The sequence below is a fragment of the Etheostoma spectabile genome, unplaced genomic scaffold (genome assembly GCF_008692095.1).
Source record: "Etheostoma spectabile isolate EspeVRDwgs_2016 unplaced genomic scaffold, UIUC_Espe_1.0 scaffold00569760, whole genome shotgun sequence".
NCBI lineage: Eukaryota > Metazoa > Chordata > Actinopteri > Perciformes > Percidae > Etheostoma > Etheostoma spectabile.
In genome coordinates, this window is record NW_022605304.1 from 25,304 (window position 1) to 39,235 (window position 13,932).

General features: G+C 45.2%; 1 protein-coding gene across 1 annotated transcript; it reads left to right on the top strand.

Annotated features, from left to right (window-relative positions):
* The first annotated feature begins 1,236 nt into the window (after window positions 1–1,236).
* On the top strand, window positions 1,237–10,368 carry chp2 (calcineurin-like EF-hand protein 2). The gene is made up of 7 exons (XM_032510433.1): window positions 1,237–1,304; window positions 5,210–5,282; window positions 5,472–5,552; window positions 7,171–7,295; window positions 7,480–7,541; window positions 8,280–8,402; window positions 9,925–10,368. The coding sequence occupies exons 1-7, from the start codon at window positions 1,238–1,240 to the stop codon at window positions 9,976–9,978; spliced, it is 585 nt and encodes a 194-aa protein (XP_032366324.1). The 5' UTR covers window position 1,237; the 3' UTR covers window positions 9,979–10,368.
* The last annotated feature ends 3,564 nt before the right edge of the window (window positions 10,369–13,932 follow it).

A 13,932-nucleotide genomic window follows, 5' to 3' on the forward strand; every position in this document is an offset into this window, starting at 1 on the left:
TCATGTTGCCCCTATGTTGTCTTCATGTTGTCTTCATGTTGTCCTCATGTTGTCCCCATGTTGTCTTCATGTTGTCCTCATGTTGTCCTCATGTTGTCCCCATGTTGTCCTCATGTTGTCCTCATGTTGTCCTCATGTTACCCTCATGTTGTCCTCATGTTGTCCTCATGTTGCCCTCATGTTGTCCCCATGTTGTCCTCATGTTGTCCTCATGTTGTCCTCATGTTACCCTCATGTTGTCCTCATGTTGTCCTCATGTTGTCCTCATGTTGTCCCCATGTTGTCCTCATGTTGCCCCTATGTTGTCCTCATGTTGTCCTCATGTTGTCCCCATGTTGTCTTCATGTTGTCTTCATGTTGTCCTCATGTTGTCCCCATGATGTCCTCATGTTGCCCCTATGTTGTCCTCATGTTGTCCTCATGTTGCCCCTATGTTGTCTTCATGTTGTCTTCATGTTGTCCTCATGTTGTCCTCATGTTGTCCCCATGTTGTCTTCATGTCGCCCTCATGTTGTCTTCATGTTGTCCTCATGTTGTCCTCACGTTGTCCTCATGTTGTCCTCATGTTGTCCTCATGTTGTCCTATATCAATGTTCTTTTTAATTCCCAAAAATAACATGATTGATTCCAACGCTCTTTGACAAGTACAAATCTCTACTTTCATTAATTTTGGGTCTTATTCTATTTTATAGCATTGTAAAACAAATGGAAGTGTTGTTGAAATAGTGTTGAGTAAAAGTTGACATATTCCAGTCTGTGATTATCATCAACATCCATTCCTTTAATTTTAGTCTCAATAATTCCTAATTTCTGCTTTTCTAACTCAAACATTAGGTATAATTTCCTATAAATGACGTTTATTGACCATAAATTCCAGAAAGAATTGTAAAACTTAAGTTATTAACTTAGTGTTAGGTGGTGTTAAACGCCAAACAAAGTGAGAAAAATTGAAAAAGTGTCAAAAGTGTTGAAAAAAAGGGACCAAAACGTAAGAAAAAGTGAAAAAAAAACATCAATGAAATTCAAAACAAAAGTGTTGATTTTCTATTTTCACGAGAAGACAAACAATGGTTAGAGGCTCTCATTGGTCGGCGAGTGCCTGTCATGTGAGTCGTGATTGGCTGAGCGACGTGTCTGTCACATCTGGGGCGTGGCTGCAGAGTGCACCCCCCCCCCAAATCCAGTCCGCCTGCTCCAAGTGCAGCCAGAAGCCTCCAGGAGTCTGACCAACACAGGGATGGGCTCCAGCAGCTCCAGCTTGAACCGAATCCCAAACGCACAAGAGCTCATGCAGGAAACCGGCTGTAAGTTTAGACTTTTGTCACTTTGGTTGCTCGGTTGTTGGGTGTGCAAGATCTTAGACAAGGAACAGTTTGAGGGTTGTTATCTGTGCAAGATCTTAGACAAGGAACAGTTTGAGGGTTGTTCTTTGTGCAAGAACTTAGACAAGGAACAGTTTGAGGGTTGTTGGGTGTGCAAGATCTTAGACAAGGATCAGTTTGAGGGTTGTTGGGTGTGCAAGATCTTAGACAAGGATCAGTTTGAGGGTTGTTGGGTGTGCAAGATCTTAGACAAGGATCAGTTTGAGGGTTGTTGGGTGTGCAAGATCTTAGACAAGGATCAGTTTGAGGAAATGTGGTGTCTGAGCCATGCTGGATGACGTGTTGACAGGAATCCGCTTGACACTGTTTCTTGATTATTAACAGGTTTATTGACATAAAAAGCATTGAGCATCAATACGAGCTCTGCAGAAGCCAGGAGAGAGTCTCCGCCCAATATAAAAGTCTAGCTCCCAGCTTCTTCATCATGGTTTATATAGGGTCTCTGTTTCTACCACATGTGAAAGAATGCGGGGTAGGGACCCCCCTCAGCTAGCGTGTCAATCATAGAACCCTGGGGGTCTCTGGAAGAGGTCCCCTTTCCACATCTGGTTAAATTTTGAGGCCCCTTCCTCTAGAATAAGCAACCTTTAGACCTAAGGATTTAATGGCTGCATTCCAACATCCTATTGACTTTGGGGGTGTTGAGATACTACAGAAACTAGAAGAGGGACAAGATAAGCCCTAAATGATTCAGTCTATGGAGAAAACAAGTCAAGTCCCTCCTGGATCATGGCGCTTGTTTTTGCTTCAGTTCACACGTTTCCTTCATGTGAATCTGACGTTAAAGTTGAAGGATTTTGTGGAGTTGTTGTTGCTGAAGGACGTGCAGCGACAGCTGGGAAACACGGAGCCACGCCAGATGTTTCCTGCTGCAAATGATCTCCTTTAACAACATGAGCAGACTGAATATACATTCCTGAGCTTCCTTACACTTTTACTTTTACATATACACACAACTTTTTAACCCTCTTGGCGTCCTCGGGTAAAATTTGACCCATTTTTACACAGTTTCCATGTCAGAAATTTGGGTTTCGTTTGTAAAGAAATTGTCAGTCTGTGGATGTGTTATCTGCTGAGGAGTGCGTCTGGGCTCTCTGATAGCAGCGGGTGGGGTGGTCTGGGCTCTCTGATAGTGGGGGGGAGGGGGGATGCTAACTCAGTTTGTGTGTGAACACCCTTAACGGTCCACACTGATCCGGGTTACTCTGCTGCTTTAGCTGCAACTACTGGTGCAGACATTAAATAAAAGTACAGGTTGATTATCAAAGGTCAAGATTCTTCAGTGTTCTGTAATTAATCTTAATCTGATATCTATTTCAATTCAATTTCAATTTTATTTATAGTATCAATTCACAACAAGCGTAATCTCGAGACACTTTACAGATAGAGCAGGTCTAGACCACACTCCAGAATTTACAAGGACCCAACAGGTCTAGTAGTTTCCTCCAGAGCAAGCAACAGGGCCACAGTGGAGAGGAAAAACTTCCTTTTAGGCAGTAGTTTCATGGCATAGCAGGGCATTACAAGGCCCAGCAGGGTGTAGCAGGACGTAGCAGGACATAGCAGGACGTAGCAGGACGTAGCAGGACATAGCAGGACGTAGCAGGACGTAGTAGGACGTAGCAGGACGTAGCAGGACATAGCAGGACGTAGTAGGACGTAGCAGGACGTAGCAGGACGTAGCAGGACGTAGTAGGATGTAGTAGGACGTAGCAGGGCACAGCAGGGCGTAGCAGGACGTAGCAGGGCACAGCAGGGTGTAGCAGGGCTTAGCAGGGCACAGCAGGACGTAGCAGGATGTAGCAGGGCTTAGCAGGATGTAGCAGGATGTAGCAGGGCTTAGCAGGATGTAGCAGGGCTTAGCAGGGCACAGCAGGACGTAGCAGGATGTAGCAGGATGTAGCAGGGCACAGCAGGATGTAGCAGGGCTTAGCAGGGCACAGCAGGACGTAGCAGGATGTAGCAGGATGTAGCAGGGCTTAGCAGGGCACAGCAGGACGTAGCAGGATGTAGCAGGGCACAGCAGGATGTAGCAGGGCACAGCAGGGCGAAACAGGACGTAACAGGACGTAGCAGGACGTAGCAGGGCACAGCAGGATGTAGCAGGACGTAGCAGGACGTAGCAGGACGTAGCAGGGCGAAACAGGACGTAACAGGACGTAGCAGGGCACAGGAGGATGTAGCAGGACGTAGCAGGACGTAGCAGGACATAGCAGGGCACAGCAGGATGTAGCAGGGCACAGCAGGACGTAGCAGGACATAGCAGGACATAGCAGGGCACAGCAGGACGTAGCAGGACGTAGCAGGACATAGCAGGGCACAGCAGGATGTAGCAGGGCACAGCAGGACGTAGCAGGATGTAGCAGGATGTAGCAGGGCTTAGCAGGGCACAGCAGGACGTAGCAGGATGTAGCAGGATGTAGCAGGGCTTAGCAGGGCACAGCAGGATGTAGCAGGATGTAGCAGGATGTAGCAGGGCTTAGCAGGATGTAGCAGGAATTAGCAGGGCACAGCAGGACGTAGCAGGACATAGCAGGACGTAGCAGGACGTAGTAGGACGTAGCAGGACGTAGCAGGACATAGCAGGACGTAGCAGGACGTAGTAGGACGTAGTAGGACGTAGCAGGGCACAGCAGGGTGTAGCAGGACGTAGCAGGGCACAGCAGGGTGTAGCAGGGCTTAGCAGGGCACAGCAGGACGTAGCAGGATGTAGCAGGGCACAGCAGGATGTAGCAGGGCACAGCAGGGCGAAACAGGACGTAACAGGACGTAGCAGGACGTAGCAGGACGTAGCAGGGCACAGCAGGATGTAGCAGGACGTAGCAGGACGTAGCAGGACGTAGCAGGACGTAGCAGGGCGAAACAGGACGTAACAGGACGTAGCAGGGCACAGCAGGATGTAGCAGGACGTAGCAGGACGTAGCAGGACATAGCAGGGCACAGCAGGATGTAGCAGGGCACAGCAGGACGTAGCAGGACATAGCAGGACATAGCAGGGCACAGCAGGACGTAGCAGGACGTAGCAGGACATAGCAGGGCACAGCAGGATGTAGCAGGGCACAGCAGGACGTAGCAGGACGTAGCAGGACATAGCAGGGCACAGCAGGATGTAGCAGGGCACAGCAGGACGTAGCAGGACGTAGCAGGGCACAGCAGGACGTAGCAAGGCTGCTGCTGGAAATTTCAATTTCCTTGCGGGAGTCATCCCAGAAGGATTGACAATAATTAATCTAAGTCCGATAAAGGTCCCATTGCATAAAATTGTCACTTTATGAGTTTTTTTTAACATTAATATGCGTTCCCCCCCCCCCCCCCCCAGCCTGCCTATGGCCCCCCAGTGTCTAGAAATGGTGATAGGTGTAAACCGAGCCCTGGGTATCCTGCTCTGCCTTTGAGGAAATTAAAGCTCAGATGGGCCAATCTGGAATCCTCCACTTATGATGTCATAAGGGCAAGGTTTCCTCCCCTTTCTCTGATTTGCCCGCCCAGAGAATTCCCCCCCCCCCCCCCATGAGAGAGAGAGAGAAATCATGGCTTTCAAACTAGCAAAGTGCCATTTAGTCAACACCACAACCCCAGCCTCCACCTGCCCCCCCCCCCTCGAAAGCTCAGATGGGCCAACCTGGAATTTTGCTCTTTATGAGGTCATAAGGGGCTAGGTTTCCTCCCCTTTCTCTGTTTTGCCCGCCCAGAGAATTTAAAGGATAAATGAAAGAATAAAAATGAACCGGCTGCAGTACAAACCCGTTAAATATAAAACATGTTCCGACTCTTCTGGTTCTGCTGATGTACTGATGGGTTATTATCAGAGGTTCTCTGTGTTTCAGTCTCCGCCGCTCACATCCTCCGTCTCCACGAGAGGTTTGAGTTCCTGGACGTAGACCAGCGAGGAGAGCTCAGGTCGGTGGACGTCTGGGTTTTAACCCGAAATATCACATTGGACGCAAAATGTCCATGGAGACAGATTGTATGTGAAAGGTGTTTGAGCTTATTCTGTATTTCTCATGTTTTATGAGACAAAATGAAGAAAAATAATGTGTGTGTGTGTGTGTGTGTGTGTGTGTGTGTGTGTGTGTGTGTGTGTCTTAGGCCTGAGGATTTCGGAGCAATTCGGGAGTTGTCCTCAAACCCCGTCGGAGACAGAATCGTCGGTGCCTTTTTCTCTCCAAGGTGAAGCAGCCGATGTTACACTGAATTACATCAGATAATGAAATGACAACGATGGTTACATAAAAAAGTTACTTTATTATGAACACTGATTAACCCTCATGTTGTCCTCATGATGTCCCCATGTTTTCTTCATATTGTCCCCATGTTGTCTTCATGTTGTCTTCATGTTGTCTTCATATTGTCCCCATGTTGTCTTACTGTTGTCCTCATGTTGTCTTCATGTTGTCTTCATGTTGTCCTCATGTTGTCCTCATGTTGCCCTCATATTTTCCTCATATTGTCCTCATGTTGTCTTGATGTTGTCTTCATGTTGTCCTCATGTTGTCTTCATGTTGTCTTCATGTTGCCTTCATGTTGGCCCCATGTTGTCCTCATGTTGTCTTCATGTTGCCCTCATGTTGTCCCCATGTTGCCCTCATGTTGCCCTCATGTTGTCCTCATGTTGTCCTCATGTTGTCTTCATGTTGTCCCCATGTTGTCCTCATGTTGCCCTCATGTTGTCCTCATGTTGCCCTCATGTTGTCCCCATGTTGTCCTCATGTTGCCCTCATGTTGTCCTCATGTTGTCTTCATGTTGTCCTCATGTTGTCCTCATGTTGCCCTCATATTTTCCTCATGTTGTCCTCATGTTGTCTTCATGTTGTCCCCATGTTGTCCTCATGTTGCCCTCATGTTGTCCTCATGTTGCCCTCATGTTGTCCCCATGTTGTCCTCATGTTGCCCTCATGTTGTCCTCATGTTGTCTTCATGTTGTCCTCATGTTGTCCTCATGTTGCCCTCATATTTTCCTCATGTTGTCCTCATGTTGTCTTCATGTTGTCTTCATGTTGTCCTCATGTTGTCTTCATGTTGTCTTCATGTTGCCTTCATGTTGGCCCCATGTTGTCCTCATGTTGTCTTCATGTTGCCCTCATGTTGTCCCCATGTTGCCCTCATGTTGCCCTCATGTTGTCCTCATGTTGTCCTCATGTTGTCTTCATGTTGTCCCTATGTTGTCCTCATGTTGCCCTCATGTTGTCCTCATGTTGCCCTCATGTTGTCCCCATGTTGTCCTCATGTTGCCCTCATGTTGTCCTCATGTTGTCTTCATGTTGTCCTCATGTTGTCCTCATGTTGCCCCCATGTTGTCCCCATGTTGTCCTTATGTTGCCCCCATGTTGCCCTCAACATCCATTCCTTTAATTTTAGTCTCAATAATTCCTAATTTCTTCTTTTCTAACACAAACATTAGGTATAATTTCCTATGAATGAGGTTTATTGATCATAAATTCCAAAAATAACTGGAAAACTAAAGTTAATAAGTTAGTGTTACGTAGTGTTGAAAATGTCAAAAAAAGTGAGAAACAATGAAAAAAGCATCAAAAGTGTGAGAACGTGATTTAATTTCGGTATTTTTTTCAATCATGAAACTGTCTGAACGGTGCATAACTCAGAAGATGAAGTCAGTACTTCTTGTGAACAAAGAGACTTTTAATCCTTCACAGGACAAACTGTTACACACCTGGAGTTATGAGAGCACATCCTAGTCCATCCTGTGTTTGTTAGTCACGTTGAACAGGAAACAGGAAACAGGAAACAGGAAACAGGAAACAGAACTCTTTCCTCTCTCTTTCTCCAGAAAGGAGACTGTGGACTTTGCCTCCTTTGTTCGGATTCTGGCTCATTTTTGTCCCACAGAGAAAACCCGAACCAGAGACGGAGCCCAGCCGGAACCGGCCCACAGCAGGACCGGGAAACTCAAATGTGAGTCCACTTTGGTTTGTTCTGCGTCAGCGATACATTTCTACTCGTTGTGATCCACTAACGTCTGTCCCTCTGTCCCTCCGTCTGTCCCTCCATCTGTCCCTCTGTCTGTCTCTCTGTCTGTCTCTCTGTCTGTCCCTCTGTCCCTCTGTCTGTCCCTCCGTCTGTCTGTCTGTGTGTTCAGTTGCTTTCCAGATGTATGATCAGGACCGAGATGGAAAGATTTCGCGAGAAGAGCTTCTTCAGGTCTGTTAAAGTTCTCTTGAGTCTCTTTTATATAGACCTTAGAGGTACCTAATACTGTATCTGAAGTCTCTCTTACATAGACCTTAGAGGTACCTAATACTGTATCTGAAGTCTCTTTTATATAGACCTTAGTGGTCCCCTAATACTGTATCTGAAGTCTCGTTTATATAGACCTTAGTGGTCCCTAATACTGTATCTGAAGTCTCTTTATATAGACCTTAGTGGTCCCTTATACTGTATCTGAAGTCTCTTTATATAGACCTTAGTGGTCCCTAATACTGTATCTGAAGTCTCTTTATATAGACCTTAGTGGTCCGTAATACTGTATCTGAAGTCTCTTTATATAGACCTTAGTGGTCCCTAATACTGTATCTGAAGTCTCTTTATATAGACCTTAGTGGTCCGTAATACTGTATCTGAAGTCTCTTTATATAGACCTTAGTGGTCCCTAATACTGTATCTGAAGTCTCTTTTATATAGACCTTAGTGGTCCCCTAATACTGTATCTGAAGTCTCTTTATATAGACCTTAGTGGTCCCTAATACTGTATCTGAAGTCTCTTTATATAGACCTTAGTGGTCCCTAATACTGTATCTGAAGTCTCTTTATATAGACCTTAGTGGTCCCCTAATACTGTATCTGAAGTCTCTTTATATAGACCTTAGTGGTCCCCTAATACTGTATCTGAAGTCTCTTTCTGGATGCGAGGATTGATCGGTTGCTAACGGTGACCGGCAGGTGCTGCGGGCGATGCTGGAGATGCAGGTGACGGAGGAGCAGCTGCAGAGCATCGCCGAGCGAGCCATCCGGGAAGCAGACCTGGACCAGGATGACGCCATCTCCTTCGACGAGTTCAGAAAGGTGGGAGGGGGGTCCACGACGTTAGGGACCAAACAGACATTAATGTAAACCTAAGCACTGCTCTCACATCTAGAAATTACTTCAGTATTAAAGTTAAAGTACTATTGTTGGGCGCCTGGATTGCACAGATGGTAGAGCGGGCGCCCATATATCCATATATATATATATACAGTATTTTTTGCACTACAGGGCGCACTGTCAATGAATGGTCTATTTTCGATCTTTTTTTATATATAAAGCGCATTAAGCGGAAAGATAAGTCAGTCAGTCAAACTTTATTAAACGCGTTCACAATACGGTAACTCTCAACATTATCAAACGTTAATGAGCGTATTCACAATAAATACCAACCTTGTTCAGTTGTATCTATGTAAAATACAGCACAATACTGATGTTCATGTCCCGTGCTGACGCTGTTGCCTTCAGTCGAATAGAGACGGTAGAGACGCTTCTACCTGCTGCTCTCTGTTCAATAACCCAATTTTGTCTTCTACCTGTGGCCATCTCACTTTGTTCCCGCGGTAACTCTGTGGTCTTCTTTACTTGGCGCAGGTCTTCTTGCTTTCTCCACTTCCGTACCATTGATTCATTAATGTTGAGCTCTCTCGCAGCTGCTCTATTCCCATGTTCAACTGCGTGACAGATAGCCTTGAGTTTGAAATCCGCGTCGTCTTTTGACAGGTGCCATTTTGGGGTCCTTATGCACACACTGTAGCATTATGGTGACGCACGGCGTGTATTACTCCGCGACGCTCCTGGCTACGGTCGCCGTAATGCTGCAAGCGGTGCGGCTTTTGTAGTTTACCAAAGTCGTACTAAAACATTTTGACTTAGCGCCATGAGCGCCTTGTATAACACAAAATCGCTTAGAGGTCAGTAAGCGAAACCAGAATTAATCCATATATACGGCGCTTCGGGTTATAAAGCGCGCTGTCGTTTTTTGAGAAAATTAAAGGCTTTTAAGTGCGCCCTATAGTGCAAAAAATACAGTTCATACGCGCTGTTAAATAAAATGTATTATTATATATATATATATATATATATATATATATATATATATATATATATACACGCAGCGGGCCAGGGTTCGACTCCGACCCCCTTTGGCGGCATGTCATTTCCCCCTTTCTCCCCCCCTTCCATGTCTTCTGCTGTCCAATTAAAGGCTGAAAATGCCCCAAAAATAATCTTGTAAACAGATAAAAAATTAGAAAGTACTATTGGGAGGATGAAAACTCAAAGAGAATTTGTCTGCTGTATTAGCCTAAGTCTTCAAATAATGAAATAATCGTTTTATATTGTTAAAAAGCATGAACTTGTGTATATAAATTATAAATTACCTTGATAATTTTAACATAGATGACGCTAATATCAACACAAAAACCAACAACTTCCAGTGTTTCCTAATGCTAAAGGTCTGAAATATCATCAAATGTATTTACGTTTTCATCAATGGTAGGAAAGTACGTATCATAATTTAACTTTTAATTCGTTGAAATGATTGTTTTTATTTGTTTTTCAGTCACTGGAGAAAGTGGACATCGAACACAAGATGAGTATCCGCTTCCTGAGATGAAGACACAGCCGGCTGCTATTTTGGGGATTTAAAGGAAGACCGTCAGTCGTCTTGTCTTTCTAAATCCTGTAAGAGGAGACACAACATGGACACACAACATGGAGACACAACATGGACACACAACATGGAGACACAACATGGACACACAACATGGACACACAACATGGAGACACAACAAAGTCTGTAGTTTGTCTTTTACATTCAGTTTACAATATGGAGAGAAACCAGATCAGAGGTATCCCGGACCATCCATGTGCAGCCCAGATTCCGTATTAACCCGATTATTATAAGGCCCCCCTTCTTTTTAAGAACTCATTTGTGGAAAAATACTTTTTAAAGACCAAATCTCATTTTAATAAAGAAGTCTGTATGATACTTTTTTCTTAAAGTGCTCACTTTCTGCTCATTTGTTGTTTGTTGGTGCTGCAGCTCCTCTTTTCACCCTCTGTGTTGAGCTTTCTGTTTTTGTTTTAGCTCCAGAGTGAGACATCTCACTTCTGTTCCATCTTTGTTTGGGAGTTACACATGCGCAGTAGCTAGGTAAGGACTACTAGCCAGTCAGGAGCAGAGTATAAGGTCCCTGACAGTACCTAGGTAAGGACTACTAGCCAGTCAGGAGCATGGTATGAGGGCCCTGACAGTACCTAGGTAAGGACTACTAGCCAGTCAGAAGCAGAGTATGAGGGTCCTGACAGTACCTAGGTAAGGACTACTAGCCAGTCAGAAGCAGAGCATGAGGGTCCTGACAGTACCTAGGTAAGGACTACTAGCCAGTCAGAAGCAGAGTATGAGGGCGTGCCACACTAGCAGCTAGGCGAGCATTGTAACGTTTGTCTCTGACGTAAAGGCTGGACTACAACAGAGCTGTTTGGAGCAGTTTGTGTTTTCTGTTGGACATGTTACGTCCCTTTGGGGGGGGGGGGGCATTTTATAACCCCGATCAAATTCTAAACCTAACTGTCCCTCCTGTTCTTGTGCCACTTGTTAAACGTATATCCCGACACAGAGCGTCAAAAGTGACGCAAGAGTCCCGATGCTAAAGGAGACTTTTAGCATCAATAACAAACGCCAAAGGACTCTTAAAGGACGCCAAGAGTCCTGATGCTAAAGGAGACTTTTAGCATCAATAACAAACGCAGAAGGACTCTTAAGGACACCAAGAGTCCTGATGCTAAAGGAGACTTTTAGCATCAATAACAAACGCCAAAGGACTCTTAAAGGACGCCAAGAGTCCTGATGCTAAAGGAGACTTTTAGCATCAATAACAAACGCCAAAGGACTCTTAAAAGACGCCAAGAGTCCCAACGCTGAAGAAGACTTTTAGCATCAATAACAAACGCCAAAGGACTCTTAAGGACGCCAAGAGTCCTGATGCTAAAGGAGACTTTTAGCATCAATAACAAACGCAGAAGGACTCTTAAGGACACCAAGAGTCCTGATGCTAAAGGAGACTTTTAGCATCAATAACAAACGCCAAAGGACTCTTAAAGGACGCCAAGAGTCCTGATGCTAAAGGAGACTTTTAGCATCAATAACAAACGCCAAAGGACTCTTAAAAGACGCCAAGAGTCCCAACGCTGAAGAAGACTTTTAGCATCAATAACAAACGCCAAAGGACTCTTAAGGACGCCAAGAGTCCTGATGCTAAAGGAGACTTTTAGCATCAATAACAAACGCCAAAGGACTCTTAAAGGACGCCAAGAGTCCTGATGCTAAAGGAGACTTTTAGCATCAATAACAAACGCAGAAGGACTCTTAAGGACACCAAGAGTCCTGATGCTAAAGGAGACTTTTAGCATCAATAACAAACGCCAAAGGACTCTTAAAAGACGCCAAGAGTCCCAACGCTGAAGAAGACTTTTAGCATCAATAACAAATGCCAAAGGACTCTTAAGGACGCCAAGAGTCCTGATGCTAAAGGAGACTTTTAGCATCAATAACAAACGCCAAAGGACTCTTAAAGGACGCCAAGAGTCCTGATGCTAAAGGAGACTTTTAGCATCAATAACAAACGCAGAAGGACTCTTAAGGACACCAAGAGTCCTGATGCTAAAGGAGACTTTTAGCATCAATAACAAACGCAGAAGGACTCTTAAGGACACCAAGAGTCCTGATGCTAAAGGAGACTTTTAGCATCAATAACAAACGCAGAAGGACTCTTAAAGGACGCCAAGAGTCCCGATGCTAAAGGAGACTTTTAGCCTCAATAACAAATGCCAAAGGCATAGCCAAGCATCCGTATATTACGCGATGGGAGTGAGTACGCTATGTGTTGACAATATACGTCACCTTGCTTGCCCGCTAGCTTAGCGCTGTTTCACAACAGTGACGTTAGCTCAGCTGATGCGTAAGACGGCCGCTGCTCGTGTGAATATCGTCACATCGCAGCTTCCAAGAGACAAAACTTAGAGACTTTGGGCTGTGGAGTTTTCCTAATGATGTGTTTTCACAATTGTAAGGCCTTTTCACACATGCGGCGCGATTGTCATGCCTCGTAATTCATTTTCAATGAGAGGCGAGCGGGCAGGAAGGGGGGGCGGGCAGGAAGGGGGGGCGGGCAGGAAGTGGGGGGCGGCCCATCTGATCAGCGATGCAACAAGCAGATGCAATTCCCTGAAACTGTCACGTTGAATTGTCTTGAACTTTTCCCTATTAGAGCGACGCACATTGCAAATCAATGAACGAGTGAGTGATTGTTCTGTTCATGAGTTCCCTAAAATATAAAACTGTTTGCTAAAAAGTTATCAGGACATAGACACATGATTGGATTTATTATAAGTAACATCTTAACTCGTAATAATTACGACAATGCTAATTTAACTAGCTTGAGCTATCAATGATAATGTATGGAAAGACTACTATTTGTTGTGGTTTGGGGTTTTTGTTTGGGGTTATTCTCCCGTTTGGCCTTCCCTGTGTTTTTGTCCCAGTTTTCTCCCCAGTCTGGTGTCGTAGATTCTGTCTTATGTTTCCCTGTGTCTGTTTGTTCTGCTTTCTGCTTTATTTTGGTAGTCAGCTTCCTGTCTTGTCTTGTCTTGCTTCACTTTGTTTGTCTGATTGTCCAGCCCCGCCCTAATGTGATTCACCTGACGTCTCACCTGTTCCCTATTACCTCATTACCTCTTGTACTTAACCTCTGTGTTCCTTTTGTCCTGTACTTTGTCATTTTGTCCTGCTACTGCATGCAGCCTGTTTCCACGCCGGTTTATGAGCCGTCCTGTTGCCGGCTTCCTGTCTCTGCTCCCAGTATTCCCTGTAAGTTTCCTTGCCTCGTCATCCTGCCTGTTTCCCTGCTGCTGTCCCCTGGACCCCGGTTGATTTTTGATTTTGGACTTGTGGACCTTTTGGATTGCCCCTTGGATGTTGGGTCTGTGTTGTTTTTTGTTTGTTCTACTCGTCAAGAAACGTCTGTGCACCTGTTCCTGCCTCCTCCTCCTCTCTGCAATTGGGTCCTCTCCTACTCACCCCATAACACTAATGCCATGTTTTGTTATGAATCAGCCTGTGATTAGGGATAAATGATACCACAGTCAACTTATCTCATTCAGTTGCACTGCAGGGATACAGTAGTGCACAGAATTGCCATGGTTACCAAGCTTTGACCGTATGGCGTTTACTAGCGGAGTGTGGTCCACCTGTCTAGCAGGCCAAGTGTGTGAAAAGCCGTTTTTGCTTCAACAAACTGAGACTGTCTTCACTTCAAATGGACATCATATTTGTAGTTTATGGCTCAATTCAAACCTTCTCTATCGGTTCACTGCTGTTTTTCCGAATTAAGGTCCCATCGTGGTCCACTGGAAGAGGGTACGTAGACTTCACCTTTCCATGTGGAGAAAATCAAGGTTTTCAGTCTGAGAATCTTAGGAAATGTTAAAATGAATGTCAAGGTTGGGACTATCTGGCTGTAATGAAGTATCTTTGAAACAGACTAGCGTATACGCTCCGTAGCAGCGA